Source organism: Tachyglossus aculeatus, chromosome 12 (genome assembly GCF_015852505.1).
Source record: "Tachyglossus aculeatus isolate mTacAcu1 chromosome 12, mTacAcu1.pri, whole genome shotgun sequence".
In the NCBI taxonomy this organism is placed as follows: domain Eukaryota; kingdom Metazoa; phylum Chordata; class Mammalia; order Monotremata; family Tachyglossidae; genus Tachyglossus; species Tachyglossus aculeatus.
In genome coordinates, this window is record NC_052077.1 from 5,193,221 (window position 1) to 5,215,683 (window position 22,463).

The following is a 22,463-nucleotide window of genomic DNA, read 5'->3' on the forward strand; positions in this document are numbered from 1 at the left end:
TTCTGTCTGGTTTAAACCTCTGCCCTTCAGCTACTTCAGTGATTTTCTCCATGAAGCCAAACATCAAGCCCTGTCTTCCACCTTCAGAACTTGTTTTTTCCCTCCCCTCACACTTATCGTTAGGATGTGTGGTTTGGAGTTTCAGTTCAGAAGGAAAGTTTGGAGAATGGCTGTGGTTTTGGAATGTGGTGCTCAAATAGGAAGACTTGTTCATTTGTCCAGTCATTGTTGGATTTAATGAAAACTGCTCAGTTTGGGTCTACATTGCTGAAATGGAGAGTATATAAATAACATCTGACAGATTTATCGGAGTACTACTTTATGAATGATTTCCCCAAGTGAAGAACCATCCTATTGTTGCTCTTTATTGCTTTCTTTGACATATTCAGTGTGTTATTAACTCCTTTTGAGCTAAAGATTATCTTCCTCTCAATATTGATGTTCTATTTCTTGCATAAATGAACTTCTGAATTCATAGTCTGCTGGTTTGTCTCAACTTGTAGGGGCCTCTTTCAATTTCAAGGATCTAATATTTAGTGCTCTAGGGTTTATTCTAATCTTGCCCTTTGGAATGGCCTTATTCACATGCAATAAACACAAGCACTACAGCATCAATGACACTGGTCCCCAGGATGTAGCTTCTTGAATTTTTCAAGTTCATGTTTGGGGAATGTCTTGCCCCTTCCAATGCAAAGTCCAGAGCAGATTCTGGAAATTATCTGCTTAGAACACATTCTTGAAAAGGGCAATTACTTAAAAACTGCAAAGAATATCAGGAAGCTCATTTTGCAGATACCATGCTAACTTTCTCTTATTTCATTAAAAAGAAATCTTAGGAAACAATTATAATTGAATGGGATTGTATTCAGTGCCTGGCAAATAGTAAGTGCTTAATAAATACCATAATTATTATTATATTCAGAAAAAGAGGGGGGGAACCTCTAACTGTAAAATAGAGTTAGAGGTTCCCCCCTAGCAAAGAAGTTTTTCCCTCTGTTTAAACCAGTTGCAATACACCATTGTCCAATTTTTTCAATGAAGTGATACCAAATCAAATCTTCCCACCTCCCCATTCCTGATAGATTAGGAAAGACTAAATGAACTCAGTAATTCAAAAAGCAAAGACTTCAAGGATGCAAATGGTATAGTTTTAATTTAGGGAATAGTCTGTGCCTAGCAAATAAGACAAAAATATCAATTTATCATAGTCCGTATCATAAACATCGATCCTTTTCCTAGAAACTTCTGCCATTAATCAAATGTCTTCAAGAACAAGAAAATAGCAATATTTAACAGTTGGAAGTTGTAAAGCTTGTATTTGAGTTCTAGCAAAAATATAAATTTTACTTAAGCATTATTCATTAATCCTCAAGGACCATCCATTAAGGCATAACACTATACCAGTTAGGAATTCGTTTTCTGGCTTTGTTGTAGCATCCAGAGTTATGGACTGGGCAGTTAGACACATGACAAATAAACAGTTGGCTGAGAGAAACCATTATTAAATGAGGAATCATTATTTTATCAAAAGAGTTAATGAAAGCACTTTAAAAGAATTGCTTTCCCCTTACCAATTAAAAAAACCTCACACAAATATTCCTACTATTCTTCTATATAATGCCCTCAGTGTGCATGATACACACTGTTTTGCTTTGTTGTCTGTCTCCCCCTTCTAGTCTGTGAGCCCGTTGTTGGGTAGGGACCATCTCTATATATGTTGCCGATTTGTACTTCCCAAGCACTTAATACAGTGCTCTGCACACAGTAAGTGCTCAATAAATACGATTCAATGAATGAATGAAAGTGCTTTTGGACTTCTCTAGTGACCATAACTATATGACCACCCCCAGCCTTCTCCCCTCCAAATGAATATTCATTCCCTCTTCTACGAGTTCACTGCGTTTTTGCATGTATTTTCATATTTAGCTTTGCAACCCAACTGGGAGGAACAATTATTTCTTAAGACATGTAAAGAAATGAAAGAAATGAGGTGCTCAGATTGTTCCCAGCCAAACCGGGATTAAAATTTAGGCTTCCTGGCTCTTAATTCAATGCAAATGTTCACCAGATGGTGCTGTCCGAATCTCATTGTATTTCCTCTTCCACAAATGACTCTGTTCTAAGAGTCTCTTGGCTATTCCCACTATGATGGTGGTCTGTGGATTTCTTGGAGTAACGTTGCTATTATTCAATGATATGTGTATTTAATGTGGCTTGCCTGAATAACTCAGGGCCCTTCTAACCCTGCCTGGGTCAAGAAAAAAAGCTTTTTCACAGTAGGAAATCATGATCATTGACTTCTGGGTCCCATTACAAAACGATTTTTAAATATGTTTTAAAGTATTTAAAAGGTAGCCCTTCAACTCAGTAATTCATACTGAAATCACACACACCCACAGAATAAATTAAGCATGGATTATATAGGATAGATGTTACAAAACTTAATAACCAACCCTAACAGTATTTTGGTCATCAGCTAGTATTTGCATATTGACCTAACTTCATTTCAAATCGAAGTGAGATGAATAATCACCCTATACATTAACCCAAAATGTTTAATAACAATTTTCCCAGAAAATGGCGGGACACATCTAGTCACCCTCTATGAAACTGTTGAGGTGAAAGTATCGGGGCCTTGTTCATGTGGAGATCCTCTTGAAGGAAGTGTTGTGTTTCTCCATACAAAGTCCATTTCTTTTCCTGCATGAGTTTCCGTTGGTCTGGCTGATGTTGTTGACACAGTCTGAATTTGCTGCAGGGAGCATCTGTAACAGATATGTTTGAGCAAATGATAAATAACCATCCACTTCTAATTATCCCCCTCTGGACCGTAAGCTCGTTGGGGTCAGAGGACGTGTCTACCAACTGTGTTGTACTGCACTCTCCCAAGTATTTAGTACAATGTTCAGCACATAGTAAGGGCTCAATAAATACCACTTATTTACTGGGGTAAATCCTAAAACCCCAGCGCTTGACACATAGGGACAACTCCGTTCTTTATCATCATCATTATTATTATTAATCTAATCACTTTGTTTTCCTAGTTATTCTAAATCCAAAGTCTGGATTGTTCTTTTGCCCTGAAGTTGGATGTCAATGGTATTTACTGAGCACTTACTGTGAGCAGAGCACTTGGGCATCTTCACTAACTGTGTGGCTGTCTTTCGCCACATAACATCAGATAATCATTTTTTTGGGTCTGTTTTGCCACGGACTCTGCAGGAACAGTCTTGTTAATTTTTTTTTTTTTCCTGGAATTTGTCTACCTCCGTGGTGTGTGTGTGTCTGTGTGTGTGTGTAAGTAATTCAGGAGGAAAACTTGTTGACTTTACTGCACATTCACTTGAAATGTTAGGAGACTGACTGTTCCTCAGTAAATCCAAGGCATAAACAACTCCTGCATTATGCAACCAGGCCATCCTGTCTGCTCCTTCCCAGCCCTCTCAGCTTCTGTGCTTTGACCTTGGCCCCTTCTCACACTCTGAGTAGGGGCTAGAGAAGAGGCAGCTTTTGGAGAGACTCGGCCCCAAGCAGAGCCAGTAACAGGCTTCCCCAGGCCCATGATCTCATCTAAAAATTCCTATTTTCAAGTTTGATGCGCAACTGCCACTTAGGAAACAGCTCAGTTCTTTACCCCAGAGTCATCAGAATAAAATAGGCGGCCTAGACAGACATAGATGAGAAGCAGTGTGACCTAGCGGAAAGAGTTTAGGCCTGGGATTCTAATCCTGACTCTGCTACTTGTCTGCTGTATGACCTTGAATAAGCCACTGAATAATAATATAATGGTGGTATTTGTTAAGCTCTTACTATGTGCCAAGCACTGTTCTAAGCACTGGGGGAGATACAAGGTAATCAGGTTGTCCCACGTGGGGCTCACAGTCCCCCATTTTACAGATGAGGCAACTTGGGCACAGAGAAGTTGTGACTTGCCCAAAGTCACACAGCAGACAAGTGGCAGAGCTGAGATTAGAACCTCTTGTCTCTTCTTTGTAATTCCATTCCTCCATCTTGATTTTCTCTCTCCCCAAGGGAAAAACAGCCCGGCCTTCCCACACAAGGCCACTGGACATCCAAAGAGGAAGTGTGGCCTAGCAGAAAGAGCACAGACCTGAGAGGGAATCTGGGATCTAATCCTGGCTTTGCCAGTCATGTGACCTTGGGCAAGCCACTTAACATCTGTGCCTCAATTTCCTCATCTGAGAAATGGGGAATCAATACCTGTTATTTCTCTCATTGTGAGCCCTATGTGGGGCAGGGATTGGATCTGATCTATCCTAGTACTTAGTACAATGCTTGGCACATAGTAACTGCTTAACTAATTACTATGTGAATTACTAGAGAAGCAGCATGGCTCAGTGGAAAGAGCCTGGGCTTTGGAGTCAGAGGTCATGGGTTCAAATCCCTGCTTCACCAATTGTCAGCTGTGTGACTTTGGGCAAGTCACTTAACGTCTCTGTGCCTCAGTTACCTCATCTGTAAAATGGGGATTAAGACTGTGAGCCCCCTGTGGGACAACCTGATCACTTTGCATCCTCCCCAGTGCTTAAAACAGTGCTTTGCATATAGTAAGCGCTTAATAAATGCCATTATTATTATTATTATTATGTGAGTGTGCTGGACACTATATGTAAGCTGATTATCTTGTATCTTCCCTAGCACTTAGTACAGTGCTTGACCCATAATTGGGAGGCCTCCAAGAAGGGTGAATGGGTGTGGAGGGGGGAGAATGGGACAGAACCCTTTCCCACTGATCCTTCTGTCCATCTGCCTACAAGTTCTGGGTGAGAAAGAATGTAAATAATTTAGTTTACATACTTGAATTATCTAGATGAGGAGAAAAGTTTATCCTTAAAATGCAATGTTTAGCCTAATAAGGTCATCAAACTTCCACCTAACCTGTCAGGATGCCAGCTGAGAGATCGTTAGACCTCTGTTTCTACTACCCCATTTAGGTTTTAATACAGCCTAGTCGAGATCTATGGAACTCAGATTTTTAAGGGAATATTTTTCAAAGTTGTTCTTATGTGACCTGGGCCCACACGACTCCCTCTGGCTGCTATGGCTTCTGCTAGAATGGGAAGACACTAGGGGAAGCAAAAATAGAGAATTGTGGCATTTTAGCACTGTGACATATGCCAAGCATTGTAAAACACTGGGGTCGACACTAGAAAATAGATCGGATCCAATCCCTGCCCCACATAGGGCTCACAAGGAGAGAAATAACAGGTATCTAATCCCCATTTGACAGATGAGGAAAGTGAGGCACAGACATTAAGCGACTTGTCCAAGGTCACTCAGCAGACAGAGCCGGGATTAGACCCCAGATCCCTTGACTCTCAGGCCTGTGCTCTTTCCCCTTGAGTGGCCAGTGGCCCTGGAAGGGCTGCTTTTCCCTGTTTTTCCCTTGGGGGGAAAAAAAAAGCTAGAATAGGCCACACAGGCTCCCCTACTGCTGGGTAATTCATTCATTCATTCAGTAGTATTTATTGAGCGCTTACTGTGTGCAGAGCAATGTACTAAGTGCTTGGGAAGTACAAGTTGGCAACATATAGAGACAGTCCCTGCCCAACAATGGGCTCACAGTCTAGAGGGCGGAGACAGACAAAACAAAACATGTAGACAGGTGTCAAAAATGGTCAGAATACATAACCAGGCTACTATGAGCCCAGACCTTACAACCCTGTGGAACATATATGAAAAAAATCATACCCTTTTCCCAATACTATTTTTCCCAGGACAGAAAGCAAGCACTTACTTTTTCTTTGGATGCTGTTTTTCCTGAAACTGCATTTTCAGTGTGGATTCCCATGGTCTCTTCTAAAGCTAAACAAAGACAATATAGCATTAAAAAAGATAATGGGTAAATCTTCACCATTTTCCTTCTCTCTTCCTCCTACATTCTGTTGCTTCTCTCCCACAACAACCCAGCCTGCACATCACTTCTCCACTCCTGTGCCTTTCTCACTAATGACACCTGGCTCATGCATCCCTCCCCACCTGGAATTCCCTCCCATTTTCATCCAACAGACCACCACTCTCCCTATCTCCTCCAGGAAGCCATCCTTGACTAATCTCTCAACTCCTCCCAACCTCCGGTGGTTGTCCAATCATGTCCAGATCAAGCAAAAACTCCTGGTTTTAAGGCACTCGATCAGCTCTCCCTCTCCTAATCTCCAGTCATACATCCCGTCCCAGCTTAGAATTTAGTTTAGAATCACTGATCACTAAATTTAGTGATCCTCCGTCACATCATCATCATCGATGGTATCTATTGAGCGCTTACTGTGCACAGAGAACTATACTAAGCGCTTGTCCCCTAAGAGCCTAGCACCTTGTTCTTCCCAGAATGCCTAGCTAACCTGTGAGAGTTTCATCCAACTTTTCCACCATCAACTCTGCATTTTCTTTAGTGAAGCACATGGGCGGTTTAATTTTGAGGACATTTCGGTTGGGACCGTCAGCACTGAGAAGAATCCTCTCTTCTTTCATTCTGGTTAAGGGGAAAATAATCATTAATATTAATACTAAAATTCCACATACATAATATCAAGATTGACCATACAGTGGTATAGAGAGATTCAAAACCTGGCGTCATACCAAAAACCAAATCAGCAAAGGAAAGATCGTCAATTTTCCATGTCTTTTAGGGGAAGATGGAGAGAAAACTAAAGGATTTAAGCCTTATGAGGTATTCCAGATTTCATAAACATTTGCACTTCCCACACTAGAGTGTTTATGCTGGAAGGACAGTTGAAATATACAACAGTTTTGGGGGTTTTACCAAATTAATGAGTGTTTCTGCAACACTTTTTAGATGGGACAATGCTGGGAGAATTGGGGAGCGTTCTTTTGAGCCTGCATACAGTATGTTGTCAGAAGACACAGTTGTGGGTATGCATCGGTCAAAATCATAGGTAGCAAAGGAAATTTCTCTAGGCTTAAGGTTCTAGAACAAAACTCCGGTATCATTGGTGAGATTACTTACTTGTATATGATATGGTGGGCTTCAACAGGAGCTGGAGTCCTTTTTTGTCGGTCTTTCACTAACTCTATTCCAATAAATAAGCCGAGACCCCTAAGGAAGCAGAGAGAAAGATGAACTATGCCATACGGGGACCAAACACTTTCCTGTCAGAGAGCACAGAGAAGTCTAAATTTTTCCATTTAATCCGAAGCTGTCTGGGATACAGACTATTACCCATTCATGTCTGATTGCTGATTTAGGCTAACTCGAGTTAACGGGTCAACCAGTGCAGTTTGGAAACAAGTTGGCTTTTTCTTGTTTTGAAAAGTCCTCTAAACCGTGAGCTCATTGTGAGCTAAACCTCTACCAACTCTTATTTTGTACTCCCTCAAGTGTTTAGTAAATATAACTGATTAATTAAAGAGAAAGGGCTTTCTATGTATGTCCTATGAGAGGTAGTAAGGCCTAATGGAAAGGCCACAGGCCTGAGAGGACCTGGGTTCTAATCCCGGCTCTGCCTTTTGCCTGCTATGTGACTTTAGGCAAGGCTCAATTTCTCAGTGCTTGTTTTTTTATCCCTCCAATTTAGACTGTGAGCCTTGTCTGGAGCAGGGACTGTGTCCATTATGATTGTATCGCACCTATCCTGGTACATAGTACCTGATACATTGTCCCGCTTGTAAGCTGTAGGCAGGGAGTATGTCTACCAACTGTTATATTGTACTCTCCCAAGCACTTCGTACCGTGCACAGCACCCAGTAAATAAATGCTTACACTCAATCAATTGCATTTAACAAATGCCTTGATTGTCTAAGAATAAATTTCCTATGCTTTAACTTCCTTGGCTATTAGCTAGTGAAGTGGGATTTCACCTGTTGTTAGAACACTTAGCTCTCTTCAGTGGCACAAAATGCTCTCAGAAAAACATTGCAAGCCCCCCACCTCTAGGTCCTGGATTAAGGCTGCGGCTTTTTCCTCCGTCCAAGTTAATGCTGAACTTGTAACTACTGATAGCTTTTTGAGGCACTTACCTGACATCACCTATAAGAAGATGCTTGGCCTTTTGTTCATTCAGCAAATCAAGTATGTAGTTCCCCACCTCTGTGGCCTTTCTCTGGAGATCTTCCTTTTCGATTACATCTAGGACAGCCAAGCCAATAGCACAAGACACTGGATTTCCTCCATACTAAAGACAAAGATGGAAGGGAAAAAAGAGTGGTTTGGAAGACTGAAAAATACTGCTGACACTTTCAGATCAGAAACAAGATTAAATTTGAAGGACATCTTCTCCCAGAACAGTAGCTCACCTGATTTCGCATCCAGCATAAACACTGGTTGCCACAGACTAGGGTAAATATATTTTTCGAAATCCCATCAAGCACGTTGCATAACAGATATGAAGGCTTTGCATGCAAAGCCGGCAATAAAGGAGGTCCTGCTATTAGCTTCCTTCTACCATGATTTTCAAATATCACTGCTATCTGAATCTGCCCTCAAGTTACTTTAGGTATTATGCTTCACAAGCCACAATTCCTTTTCTACAGTAACCTTTTCCCTTCAGCATTTTTCATGCCAGGAATCTTCTTCGGGTAGGATACCCTGTGTGTGTGCATGTGCGTGTCTTTGATAGCACTTTGTGGATTGTAATGAGATCTAAAATGCCCATTGATGATTGGCAAGGCTTCTCCATTGGGGGGAAGGGGGTAATGTGGCAGAAATTTAAGAGCAGTTTAGAAAACAGACACAAACTAGGGGAGCAGCATGGACAAGTGGATAGAGCACAGGCCTCGGAGTCAGTCAGCGGTCATGGGTTCTGATCCTGGCTCCGCCACCTGTCTGCTGTGTAACCTGGGCAAGTCACTTCACTTCTCTGTGCCTCAATTACCTCACCTGTGAAATGGGGATTGAGGCAGGGAGCCCCACGTGGCTTGAACCCACCCCAGCGCTTTGTACACTGTTTGGCACATAGTAAGCACCTAACAAATACCATTATTTTTATTAAAACTACCCAACTGAGAGGAAAGAGCAGGAGGAATGATTCTCATTCCATTGGGCTGAGCCACTAGGAGGAATCACTGCATTCTGATATTAAGGAATTTCATCTTTAAGCCTTTTAATACTTGGAGCAAGTTTTTGCAAACCAAGGAAGCTAAACTGACCCTAGGGCCTTAAAGCCTGAGACTGAAATTTACCGTATTGAAATACTCCATTCCAGAGGCATTAAAGGCTTCAGCGATCTCTTTGGTGGTCACAACACAAGACACTGGGTGGCCGTTGCCCATCGGCTTTCCTATGGTCACGATGTCCGGCACAAAGCCCTCGTGCATTTGGAAGCCCCAAAAGTGCTTTCCGATTCGACCAAAGCCAACCTGCACTTCATCAGCAATGATTACACCTCCCGCTTGTCGGACGGAACTGAAAAGCAGAAAGAGGCCAGAGCCCTTGAGACATCTCAAACCCTACACCAGACTTTAGAATATTCACACCTACCCCTGCTCCTTCCCCAACAAGATATTGAGGAAATCAGAACTCAGAGGTAGCATCGATGGGTGGTCTTCTAAGTTACGTTTTGCTAGACAGCTACTAGGTTGCTTAAACTCAGTGGTGAAGTGGTTTTCCTGTTAGAGTGCACTGCGAATCAGTTAGGTGCGGGTGAGAAGCATTACACTACTTCTCTGATTAAACCCTCATCCTATTTTCCTTCCCACCTGCCGTTATCTATGCACTTGAGCCCATACCCCCTAAGTGCTTAATGCCTTCCCCCTCTCCACCTGGAACTTACGTTCATATCCTTACATATATAACTATATAAATACATAATTTAATATCTGCCTTCTTTGCCAGATCCCTCCTCGAAGGGATCTAATTGTACCCTCCCAAGTGCTTAGTACAGTACTCTGGACACAGTAATCACTCAATAAATGCTCTTGAGTGGGAGAAAACAGAGACAGGACATAAATAGTCTAAGGATAAATGTTATTACGATGCTTAGTCTGTGCAAGAATCCCCCAAACCGGGTACATACTCTGCTACTTTCTGGAAATATCCCACTGGTGGAATGATTTGGCCTCCACAGCTCTGCATGGATTCAGCAATAAAGGCAGCAATCTGTAAAAAAAAAAAAAAAAGACGAGGGCAGAGCGTTTAAATCTTTGGTCTAGATACTGCTGACTTGGAGAAGGGTGGGTGGGTTGCTTCGGCAATAAAGTAGAAGAGAATTTTGCTGCTGAGGCATAGGGATAAAGAATAGGGCTCTGGTGATTCCCTAGTCCTGTTTTGCTATGTGTCTGATAATTAGTATAGGAGTCTATGGGGTATAGGTTAAGCCAGGAGGGAAGTGCTATTTCCATGTATTCAGTTATACTTATTGAGCACTTACTGTGTGCAGAGTACTGCACTAAGTGCTTGGGAATGTACAGTACAACAATAAAGAGACACATTTCCTACTTACAACGAGCTTACATATACCTTATTCTTGCTCAAATTGATTAGGAAAAATAGGGCAAGAATTAGTCAATGTTTTGGTCACTGTCAACCATGACAACCCGTCCTTTTCCAGAATGAGGGCACACAACTGCCAGCGTGTTTAAAGACAGGAGACAACTTCTTGTCTAAATTTGCCTGATTGGGCCTTCTCAGGGGCATCGACTTGGGGTCTAGGTTGAGCACATTGCTTCCGGGTCAAAGGGCTAAAGCTTATCACAAGGCTCAGTGGGATTAGGCAATATATCAAGAGAAAAATTACAGAGGCTTAAAAAAATACCCAGAATGGTTATTCAATAATAGCGGGCAAAGGAGGGAATCTGGCATTCCAAAAAACAGGAAGTGTTTACCATCTGCTCTATTGTACTCTCCCAAGTGTTTAGCATAGTGCTCTGCACACAGTAAGCCTTCAGTAAGTATCATCGATTATCCCTTTCCTTCCCTTCTCACATTAAGGTGGTGCAAAATGAAACCATCTTTCAAGCAGGATGAGAAGTTATTTCGGTAGCATTTGATACACACCTTCCGCCCTTTCTTTTGAACTTCTTCAATAATTTTCTTCACCTCATCTGCATAAGCACTGGCAGGATCTGGATGGTCCTCTCTATATATTCCCTGATACGTATCTGGAGATGGTGCCTGAATGAATTGAGAAAGGGTTTCTAATGATGTTAGGTGTTCAGTTTCTAGAAAAGATCTTATGACCCTCGCTACTTCCAAATATTCTCAATTGGTAAAATTCATTCACCTAAAACACACTCAATTTGCTCATCTGACTCACCCAACACTTTTTAATCAGTGTAATTTATCACTTAACTTTTCTGTGCCTGAGTTACCTCATCTGTAAAATAGGAATTAAGACTGTGAGTCCCATGTGGGGCATTTAAAAAGTGTTGAGGAATTGCTTACTATGAAGGAGAAACAAGATCCCTGCCCTCAGGCTTGATGAGGCAATTCTCCAATAATGATAATAACATTTACTTTACACTTGCTCTAAGCCATGAACTAAGACAGACTCAGATCTAACAGTTTCCATCCCAAACAGGACTCACCACCTAAGAGGAGAGGAAGAGTAGGGGGATACATCCCCATTTTTCAGATGAGAAAACTAAAGCCCCAGGAGAAATGAGTTGACCAAGGTCACTCAGCCACCCATTGGCAGAGCTGAGACTAGAATCCAGGTCCTCTGATTTTTAGACCCATGTTCTTTCCACAACGCTATGTTGTATCTCCATTTGAAATCAGCCAACCCGAGTCACCGTATTTCAGAATTTTGGTTAGCCCTTTTACACTTCATTTATGAAAGTACAAAGGCCAAAATCAAAACTTGTTAAGGAGCAATAGGAAACACAAATATGTCAACAGTTGCTCAAAAGGAACAAATCACAGTAACTTACAAATGAATTTTGGACAGGGGGGAAAGGAACTGGGAGGACTATGTTAAATAAATAGGTATGTAACTGAGAAATACCCACCACATGCACAAATTCTTTCTTGTCATCTTTCCCCAATCGATGCTTGTATGGACTGATCTCTATCAAAGAAGTCACATGACCATGGTAGGCACTGAGAAGAACAGGAACATACATCACTTAACAGAAATACCACATGACTCAGTGGTCTGATATCAAAATCAAAATAAGTCAAAATTCCTGCAATAATCTGAAATTCTTGAAATTAGTCACCTTGACCTAAAAGTCAGGCATTAGACAGTCATGGAGGGCACAGCAGAAAATCTAATCTTACATTTGATTTTAGTTATTTTGGATTTGTTGTTTGTTTTTTTGTTAGTGATAATACTGGGTGACTTCCACCCCTCAGGGTCATAAAGAAAGCAGCTGAATTGTCTTACTGGTTAAGAGTGATCACATCTTGATGGTCTCTCAACTGCCTGGCAAGACGTAAGGCAAGGTCATTGGCTTCAGAGCTAGAAAGTCAAGCAGTAGAGATTGAACAGGGTACAAGTTCCAATACAGTTTAGATAGTGACACTGCATGTTCTGTGCCCCAGGGGAGAAGCACACGATTCTCAATGTAAATGCTGTATCAAAGGGTATATTCTTGTAATCTTATATGAAGAGGTGCTCTGTCTCTACTCCCATTTATTTGTGCTTTGGCACCCACAGTACTTCTTATGGTAGTTCATTTGGAAGTCAGCTGATGGCACAATAAACAGTGCACTCTGTTCCATTTCAGAGTTCTAGGTTCACCTCAACTAAAAATGCCGTTCTGCTAACCTGATGCTCTCAGTGTGGGCTGATGTCAAATGCCCATCTCATTTTAATTTACACTTCATTTATGAAAGTACAAAGGCCAAAATAAAAAATCATTGTCCTGGTAAGGGCTCTAGAATAAACTGCCCTGCCCCAAAGGCCCATTGAAAAAGAGGAATGCTTCCTTGGGAAATTTCTGCCCAGCTGCCCTCACAACCTCGAGCTATTACTAGGGAAGCCTTGTGGCCTAAGTGGAAAATCATGGATCCTGCTTGGTGACTTCGGGCAAGTCAGTTATCTTCTCTCTGCTTCAGTTCCCTCATCTGCAAAATGGGAATTCAAATCTTGTTCTCCCTCCTACTTAGTCTGTGAAGCTCATGTGGGACCTGCTCATCTTGTGTCTATCCCAAGATCTTGGCACATAACAAATCCCACAATTATTATTATATGTCTTGGTCACAAAGTCAGAGAAATGCTGTGGGAAGCAGATGGTTTTGTCTTTAGTAGCTACTCCCCTCACGTGTAGTTTTGAGCAAGCCACTTAGACATAAGTCTTCAGTTTCCTCCTCTGTGAAATGGGAATGTCCTAATTATTGTCCCCTTCACCAGGGCACAGAATATTCATTGAGAAACTGCTGCTTTCTGGAACTGCCCCCTTCCTTATTTGTGTGTTTTAATAGTGTTTGTTAAGCATTTAATGTATGCCAGGGCTGGTAGAATCAAGCCAATCAAGTTGGACATAGTCTTAATCCCCATTTTGCAGAAGAGATAACTGAGGCTCAGAGAAGTTAAGTGATTTGTCCAAGGTCACACCACAGACAAGTGGTGGGGCCGGGATTAGAACCCATGTCCTGAATCCCAGACCTCTGCTCTTTCCACTAGGCCCTGCTACTTCTCTTCAAGCTGCAGTTCAGGGATCTCACGGACTGTGACCGAGTCCATTTCTAACCAGCTCCGTGAGAAACTCTGGGCATTCTCCCAAGAGTTCCTGAGATTCTGGAAACGGGGAATTCTGGAGTTTCTGAGAGACTGGTCTTCAAGCTGAGAAGCAGCATGGCTTAGTGGAAAGAGCCCGGGGCTGGGGGTGAGAAGATCTGGGATCTATCTATTCCTACCTCTGCTGGTTGCCTGTTGTGTGACCATGACCCATCCCCATCAGATAGCTTGGAAGCACAATAATTTAACATTAATACTAAACCCACGGGACATTTACCATGGGCCACATTGATGATTCAGTTCCCTTTTACTTAGCCTGTGAGACCCATATGCGACAGGCACTGTGCCTGACCTGATTAACTACCCTGTCCTTAGAGCAGTGCTTATCCATTGTACGTACTTAACAAATACCGTAATAATAATGTCAGCTAGCCCTTCCCTTCCTTACCAGAGGAGTGTTCTCTCGAGATGCCCGGTTAAACATGATTTTGTTAAATTTCACTTCAAGAAAGCTGCAGGACAGTAACACTGTTTGGTGGTAATCTTAATCTTTTATAAGGGATGTTGCAGCTGCTGGTTAGATAATATTTTTATGGTATTTGTTCAGTGCTTACTATGGGCCAAGCGCTGAACTAAATGTTGGGGTGGAGATGAGTTAATCAGGTTGGACGCAGTCCCTGTCCCCCATAGGGCTCAGTCTTAATCCCTGTTTTACAGATGAGGTAACTGAGGCATAGAGAAATGATTTGCTCAACAACATACAGCAGACAAGTGGTAGAGCAGGAATAGTGGGTTCTATCCACTAACCCACTCTGCTTCTCTTAAAAAAAAAAAGAACAATAATTGTGCTGTTGTGTTGGGGTAGATACCAGTTATTCCGATCAGGCCCTGCTGGTTTTGTACTTGCCTATGAAATAGCCACTTGAGCTGAGAATTTTTTTTTATTTATTTTTTCCCATCAAAGCCAATCGGCTACTATTGAGATGACAGTTTCACTGAAATCATATGTCTCAAAGATGTAACTATCTTCAAGTGTTCCCCTTTGGTGAGGAATCAAAATTAGTGAAGTCTCCATAGCAAACTACTAGAAGCAGTGCTTCTGATCCATTAATAATTTTTTAAAAAGAAACAGTGGCTTGCCCCAGGATCCAAATGGCAGAAGAACAAAGAATCTAGTTCTCCTGAAAGCCTGTTTTCTGCTCCAGACGGCCACAAAGAGGATTGGGAGATAGGGAGACTGAAATACCCCTGAAACCTACCCAGAATTTGTGAAATAGCAAACGGAGAGCTTCTCTGGCAGGGTTGCAATCAGACGCTTAGCATACTCGAGGATGTTGTCGTGGAGAAATCGTGAATTAGTATTGAGCAGCTCCATCTGTTTCACGGCAGCACTGACCACTTCTGGGTGACAGTGTCCCACTAGAGTCGGCAGAGAAGAATGAAGGGGTGGGGAAGGGGAGAGAAACATCCAGGAAATCTATTAATTGTACTTACTGAGCACTTACTGTGCACAGATCACCATACTAAGTGCTTAGGAGAGTACAATATAATAGAGATAGTAGACACATTTCCTGCCCACAAGAAACTTAAGGTCTAGAGGAAAATCAATTAAAATGTCCGAAGGCCTGGGAAACTTTACCACAACCCACCCCCACCAAACAGCTTCCACTTGTAATCACGAGAATTTTACCTAAACTCCTTAATGCCTTAACTCCCACAAGACATTTACCATGAGCCACGTTGTTGATGCAGTCCAAATATTGCTCTCCATTCTCATCAAACATGTACTGGCCACGGGCCCGCACAATCTTGAGAGGATCCTTGGCAAAGAAGACCTTGCATGATGGGCTAGAAATGGCCAAAGGAGAGAGATGTCATTGTAAGCGGCATTTTCCTGTACTCAGTGAAAGCGACTTTCAGTTGTGGGCACTTTAATGTCCAGATAATGAATAATAATAATGGCATTTAAGTGCTTACTATGTGCCAGGCACTGTACTAAGCACTGGGGTGGATGAAAGATAATAGGGTTGGACCCAGTCCCTATTCCACGTAGGGCTCACAGTCTCAATCCCGTTTTACAGATGAGGTAACTGAGGCCCAGAGAAGTGAAGTGACTTGCCCGAGATCACACAGCAGTCAAGTGATAGAGCTGGGATTAGACCCCATGACCTTCTGACTTCCAGAACTCTGCTCTATCCACTAAGCTATGCTTCTTCTCAATTTCTCAGCCCTACAACCCTCCCAACTTGAGTGGAATTTTGCAAATATGTATTTGCTGAACTCTAATTGCTCTCACAGCTTTTTCTTTCCTCCTCTGGAAACTCATTTGTGTGACTAAATCTCAGACTGGACGGGGGTGGGAGAGGGCATAGTAGGTGTGGGAGGAAAAAGGGAGAAGGGAATGGACCCAGGCACAAGTGGCAAAACCCACGATGGGCTGGGACCAGTGGCTGCCTCTATGAGGCTGAAATAGCCGGTGGACCTGGTCCAGGATGGGCGAGTTCAGCTGGCGTTGCTGCCCAAATGGCTCTCAGGGGGCGGGGAGTGTGGCAGTGAGCCTAACCCACCTAGCCCAGCCATTCATGGGAAACCTCAGGATGGACCTGTAGAGCTGGAAGACAGAGATAAAATACCTGTTCTCCCTCCCTCCTAGACTGGGAACCCTGGGCAGAACAGGCACTGTGTCTGATCTGATTCTTCGTTCTTGGTTTATTGAGCACTTACCTCATTTCTCACTTCTGCATTAATTATTAATTAGCATTACCCCTTTGGCCATATCTAGTTCCCCTCTAGACTGTAAGCTCATTATGGGCAGGGAATGTGTCAGTTTACTGTTGCAATGTACTCTCCCAAGTGCTTAGTACAGTGCTCAAAAACACTCAAATACAAATGAAGGAATGCAATTCCCAACTCTGTAGTATTTCACAGTGCTTTCAAAATAGTTAGCACTTGATAAGTACTACCATTACTACTACTTTCAGGGAAGCGGTGTGGCCCAGTGGAAAGATCCCGGGCTTGGGAGTCACAGGTGATGGGTTCTAATCCCACCTTTGCCATGTATCGGCTGTGTGACTTTGGGCACACTTCTCTGTGAAGTGACTTCCCTTCTCTGTGCCTCAGTTCCCTCACCTGTGAGACTGTGAGCCCCACGTGGGACAACCTGATTACCTTGTATCCCCCCCAGAGCTTAGAACAGTGCTTGGCACATAGTAAGCATTTAACAAGTACCATCATTATTATTATTAGTAGTAGTAGTAGTACTTAGCACAGTGTTTGGCACCTAATACTTAATGAATACTATTATTATTAAATAGGGATACACGTAGGCTCAGGATGTCAAGACCACTACTGCTTCCTCAAAAATCATACAACCTACGTCTTAGCCACTTACTTGCGGGGACTTTTGTATTGAGATAAGATAGAGATAATCCTGCCAGTAGGATCTGTGCTTGAATTTTTTCTGTGGTGATATTGGCTTGCACAGAACCATCCAATCGTACACCTGTGACCAGCCAATTGGTGTTAGGGTAGCCATGAGCCGGATCATCTCTGGGAACCCTTTGTAACAATTAGGGCCTGCTGCATTTTTGGGTGCTCACCAGCAAACAGTTGGGGCCTTTTCTGATGTATTTTTGATTTCTGTACTACATTTTTCAATCAATCAGTCATACTTATTGAGCATTTTCACCTTATTTTTCTTTGATAAACATCACCTTCATTTTGGGCTAAAAAAAGGGCAGCACTATAGTAAGTGGTTGGAAGAGTATGATATAACAGAGTTGGTAGACCCAATCGTTGCCCACAGAGAGCTTGCAGTCTGGGACAGTCTATACTTTTAGCAATTTACTAGCTCCTTAATACAGACTACTGGCCTGTTAGATGGCTAGGGAGAAGCAGGGAAGCCTGTTCTTACTTCTTGAATTTATTCATTCAGTCGTATTTATTGAGTGCTTACTGTGTGCAGAGCACTGGACTGAGCACTTGGAAAGTACAGTACAGCAATAGAGACAATCCGTGCTTACAATGGGCTTATTTGTGTGAGAGACTTGCTTGGAGGTGATGGTCACTGCAGCCTAATGGATAGAGCACAGGCCTGGGTGTCGGAAGGAACTGGATTCTAATCCTCACTATGCCACATGTCGGCTGTGTGACTTTGGACAAGTCACTTCACTTCTATGTGCCTGTTACCTCATTTGTAAAATGGGGATTAAGACTGTGAGCTCCACGTGGTACAACCTGATTACCTTGTATCTAACCCAGTGCTTAGAACAGTGCTTGGCACGTAGTAAGCCCTTAGCAAATACCGTTATTATTATTATTATTCTCTGGGCCCCAGTTTCCTTATCTGTAAAATGGGGATTGAGAGTGTGAACCCCACGTGGGACAGGGACTGTGTCCAACCTGATTTGATTTTATCCACCCCAGTGCTTAATATAGTGCCTGGCACATAGTAAGTGTTTAAATGCCATTATCATTATTATTATTGTTAACAAGGATAGTGTCCAACCCAATTATCTTGTATCAACCCCAGTGCTTAGAAGAGTGCCTAGGGCATAGTAAGCACATAAAAAATACCACAGTAATCATTATTAATTATCAGGCTGCCTCATGGAGTTATGGGCACATTCTGTGACTCCAAAAGAAGTCAGAAGTATCCCCAGGGATTCAGGCATGGAGGCAAGCAGGGAGAGATGCTTTCGTTGTAGAGACACACGTGTGCCAAATGTAAGTGTGCACAAGGAGAGATACAAAGAGACACACAGAAACCAAAACATTCACTAGAAGTGGGATGGAATATGGGGTTGCCTGGAATGTTTTCCTGAGTCCTTTTCAAAGAGGATGGATAATAGAAAAATTTGATCATAACAAACTCCCATAATTCTTCTGGGCAGGGGTTGTGTCTACCAACTCTACTGTATTCTTTCCCCGAGTGTTTAGTACAGTGCTCTGCAATAATAATAATGCTCAGTAAATACTCGATTGATAAACTCCCAACCCTGCCACTTGTATGTACCCCAATTCTTGTCACATAATAACGACTTAACAAATGTAATACTAATATTATTTTATAAAAAAATGGGTGATAAAATACAATGTATTCTGCTCAACTCCTCCCACCTCCAGACTCCTAAAGGAATCAGAGGCCGGCCTTTCTCTTCTCCTGCTGTTATCTCCTTATATGTACACTATCCTATCTTGTTTAATTTCCTGGTTCCCTCTTACCATAATAATGACTGTGGTATCTGTTACAGCCATGTATTATGTCCCAAGTACTGTACTAAGCGTTGGGGTAGATGCAAGATAACCAGGACAGATACAGTCCCTATCCCACATGGAACTCACAGTAGGAGGGAGAACAGGAGTTGAATTCCCATTTTACAGACCTTACATACAAACCCTCCACACAAGCTTACTGAAAGGGAAATGTGATTAAGGTACATGAACAAAGTTAGGGTGGTTTTCCATATCTGACAAAAACACTAATGGTCTCAAATTAGAAGGTTAACTCCACTTGGGCAGGGAGTAAGAACGTTAAAAACAATTCAACTTTGCATTCCACTGCCTGGTTACAGTGCTTTTACTCCTGAAGGTGATATATTCAAAGTGTCTGCTACTGTTTTGAAACTTTGCAAGTTGATTCCAACTCACATTATCACTTCTGTTATTTTAGTTTTCAAATTCATGTGGCCAACTGGTATCTTGGCAGTAATTCACCCAGATTAGGTGTGTTGACATACAATTTTGCCATATTTTTCTTTGATAGCCATCATTTTCATTTTGGGCTAAATTTTAAAGCACTTTTTTGGGGGTACATCAAGCCTTAATAATAATGATGATGGCATTTATTAAGCGCTTACTATGTGCAAAGCACTGTTCTAAGCGCTGGGGAGGTTACAAGGTGATCAGGTTGTCCCATTAGGGGGCTCACAGTCTTAATCCCCATTTTACAGATGACGTAACTGAGGCATAGAGAAGTAATACCTGGCATATAATAAATACCATTAAAAAAACCAGTTTCATGTAGATGTCATTTAACTTTTCTATGCCTGTTACCTCAAATGTAAAATGTGGATTTAGACTGCGAATTCCATGTGAGACATGGGCCGTTCAGCGCTTAGTACAGTGCCTGGCACTGAGTAAGCGCTTAAAAGCATTAAAATCAATCTTCATTCATTTGTTCAATCTTACTTATTGAGCGCTTACTGTGTGCAGAGCACTGTACTAAACGCTTGGAAAGTACAATTCGCCAAAAATAAAATAAACAGCGTCCGGAGCAGTACCAACAGAAGGGAAGAGATCCTGTAATCGGGTTTTGGGGGGACGAGAGCAGTTACATCTTCCCTGAATCATAGATTGTGGATCCCTGTAAATTATAGGTATATCAATTTTAGATTAGTTGCAGTATGCTATTAACTGATTTTACCTTTAGTTCATGTTAAATAGCAGGATCATAAATAGTAAAGACTATATATAAAAATAACGATGGGATTTGTTAAGCACTTACTATTGTGCAAAGCACTGTTCTAAGCGCTGGGGGGAGACAAGGTGATCAGGTTGTCCCACGGGGGACTCACAGTCTTAATCCCCATTTTACAGATGAGGTGACTGAGGCTCAGAAGTTAAGTGACTTGACCAAGGTCACACAACAGACAAGTGGAGGAGTCGGGATTAGAACCCACGACCTCTGATTCCCAAGACTGGGCTTTTTCCACTGAGCCATGCTGCATCTCTATATATCTATAATTCTATTAATTTATATTGATGCTTTTAATGCCTGCTTACTTGTTTTGATGCCTGTCTCCCCCTTTCTAGACTGTGAGCCCGTTGTTGGGTAGGGATTGTCTCTCTGTTACCGAATTGCATTTTCCAAGCGCTTAGTCCAGTGCTCTGCACACAGTAAGCTCTTAATAAATGCGATTGAATGGATGAAAGGATGAGCCCGGGTTTGGGAGTCAGAGGTCATGGGTTCGAATCCCGACTCCGCCACTTGTCAGCTGTGTAACCTTGGGCAAGACCCTTAATCAATCAATCGTATTTATTGAGCGCTTACTGTGTGCAGAGCACTGTACTAAGCGCTTGGGAAGTACAAGTTGGCAACATATAGAGACAGTCCCTACCCAACAGTGGGCTCACAGTCTAAACTTCTCTGGGCCTCAGTTACCTCATTTGTAAAATGGGGATTAAGACTGTGAGCCCCATGTGGGACAACCTGATCACCTTGTATCCCCCCAGCGCTTAGAACAGTGCTTTGCACATAGTAAGCGCTTAACAAATTCCATTATTATCATTATTACCAAACACTTATGATCCCAGTGCCCTTTCCCAGCCTTACCCAATATGTTTCTTCCTCAGCTGGATCGTGTCCTCCTTGCAGTACAACTCACTCATGCTGCTGCTATCGCTGCTGCTGTCGCCGATGCTATTGCAAATGCAAGATGCCAGCCCAGACTTCACACCTAATCCCCTGTGGGTCCGGCCTTGGAGGTGAAAAGCCCAAACTGGGGGTGAGTAACACCCTCCTTTTATTTACCGCTTGGCCCCGCATCCTTTGCCAAATCCCTCCCTCCTCCTCTCCATCCTCCAATCCCCTGCCTAAATTCATCCCGGTCCCCTCCCCATTTTTGACATTCCTCCTTTTCACCTCTTCAGAGGATCTTTGTGCCCCATTGGCATCCTCTGGGCGGCTCGGGTCTCCTCTCTTACCCCCCTTCCTAAAAAAAAAAAAAAAAAAAAAACCCAAGTTGTAGGGTTAGCCGGCCTTTGAACATTTGGTCATCGCCCACCCCTTGGCAAGCAGGCGGCAGACGCAAGAAACGTGATTTTCTTTCGAGGCAAGGAGCCAAGTTGCTAGAATTTGCAAGCAAACTTGTTCTAGGTAAAGCCCTTAGAGGAAAAGGAGCTGAACTCTGTTGGATCCGAGCCTCCTGTCTAGTTTGGTGATTGCAGGACAGGTTTTGCACGATGCCCGGGAATAAACAGGTTTTAAAGGCCCCCCTTTCATTCCAGGGAACTTTGCATTTTAATTTGGGGCGATGGATTTTTACATGAATTGCAGGTGGAACTTCTTTGTCAGATATGTGGCCGAGTTGTACTTTCCAAACGCTTAGTGCAGTGCTCTGCAGACAGAAGCGCTCAATAAATACGATTGAATGAATATGCCAGAACCGAGTGGGAATTGGCAGATGTTCAGAGTATGGTATTTGTAATGTTGACTTGTCAGAGTATGTTTCATGTGTATACTTCATTCGGGCTGCTTTTTATATAGGACCTCACCTCATGGGAGTTTAAAGTTTCTTTCCATTCCTACTAAGTATTTTTACAGTTACTACAGGCACTGCCAGTATCAGCTGGCTATTCAGGAACCTTTCCCTTCTTCCAATAAAGCAACCAAGGATGAAGGCTCCCAGTGGATTTGCTTCGATTTAGGCACATAATAATAATGATAATAGCTATTATTATTATTATGGTATTTGTTAAGCACTTACAATGTGCCAGGCACTGTAAAGCACTGGGGTGGATACAAGCAAATTGGTTTGGAAACTGTCCCTGTAATAATGATAATAATAATAACAATGGTATTTGTTAAACACTTACTATGTGCCAGGCACTGTTCTAAGCGCTGGGGAGATACAAGGTAATCAGGTTGTCCCATGTGGGGCTCACAGTCCCCATTTTACAGATGAGGTAACTGAGGCACAGAGACGTGCAGTGATTTGCCCAAATTCACACAGCAGACAAATGGTGGATGCAGGATTCGAACCCATGACCTTCTAACTCCCAGGCCTATCCTTCACACCATTCTGTTTCTCTAGGACAAAACTTTGGGACTGAGATTATCCTGGAAGGAATCGATTTTAGAATTGA

The 22,463-nt window shown here is 42.5% G+C and overlaps 1 protein-coding gene across 1 annotated transcript; it reads right to left on the reverse strand.

The window, feature by feature from the left end:
- Nucleotides 1-1,736: 1,736 nt before the first annotated feature.
- On the reverse strand, nt 1,737-21,076 carry ETNPPL (ethanolamine-phosphate phospho-lyase). The gene is made up of 13 exons (XM_038755320.1): nt 20,932-21,076; nt 15,328-15,446; nt 14,858-15,017; nt 12,303-12,377; nt 11,926-12,016; nt 10,973-11,089; nt 9,993-10,075; nt 9,160-9,382; nt 7,999-8,153; nt 6,989-7,078; nt 6,363-6,493; nt 5,759-5,826; nt 1,737-2,765 (listed from the first exon to the last, which is right to left on the reverse strand). Exons 1-13 carry the CDS (start codon nt 20,985-20,987, stop codon nt 2,640-2,642), a joined length of 1,494 nt encoding a protein of 497 aa, XP_038611248.1. The 5' UTR covers nt 20,988-21,076; the 3' UTR covers nt 1,737-2,639.
- Between the last annotated feature and the right edge of the window lie 1,387 nt (nt 21,077-22,463).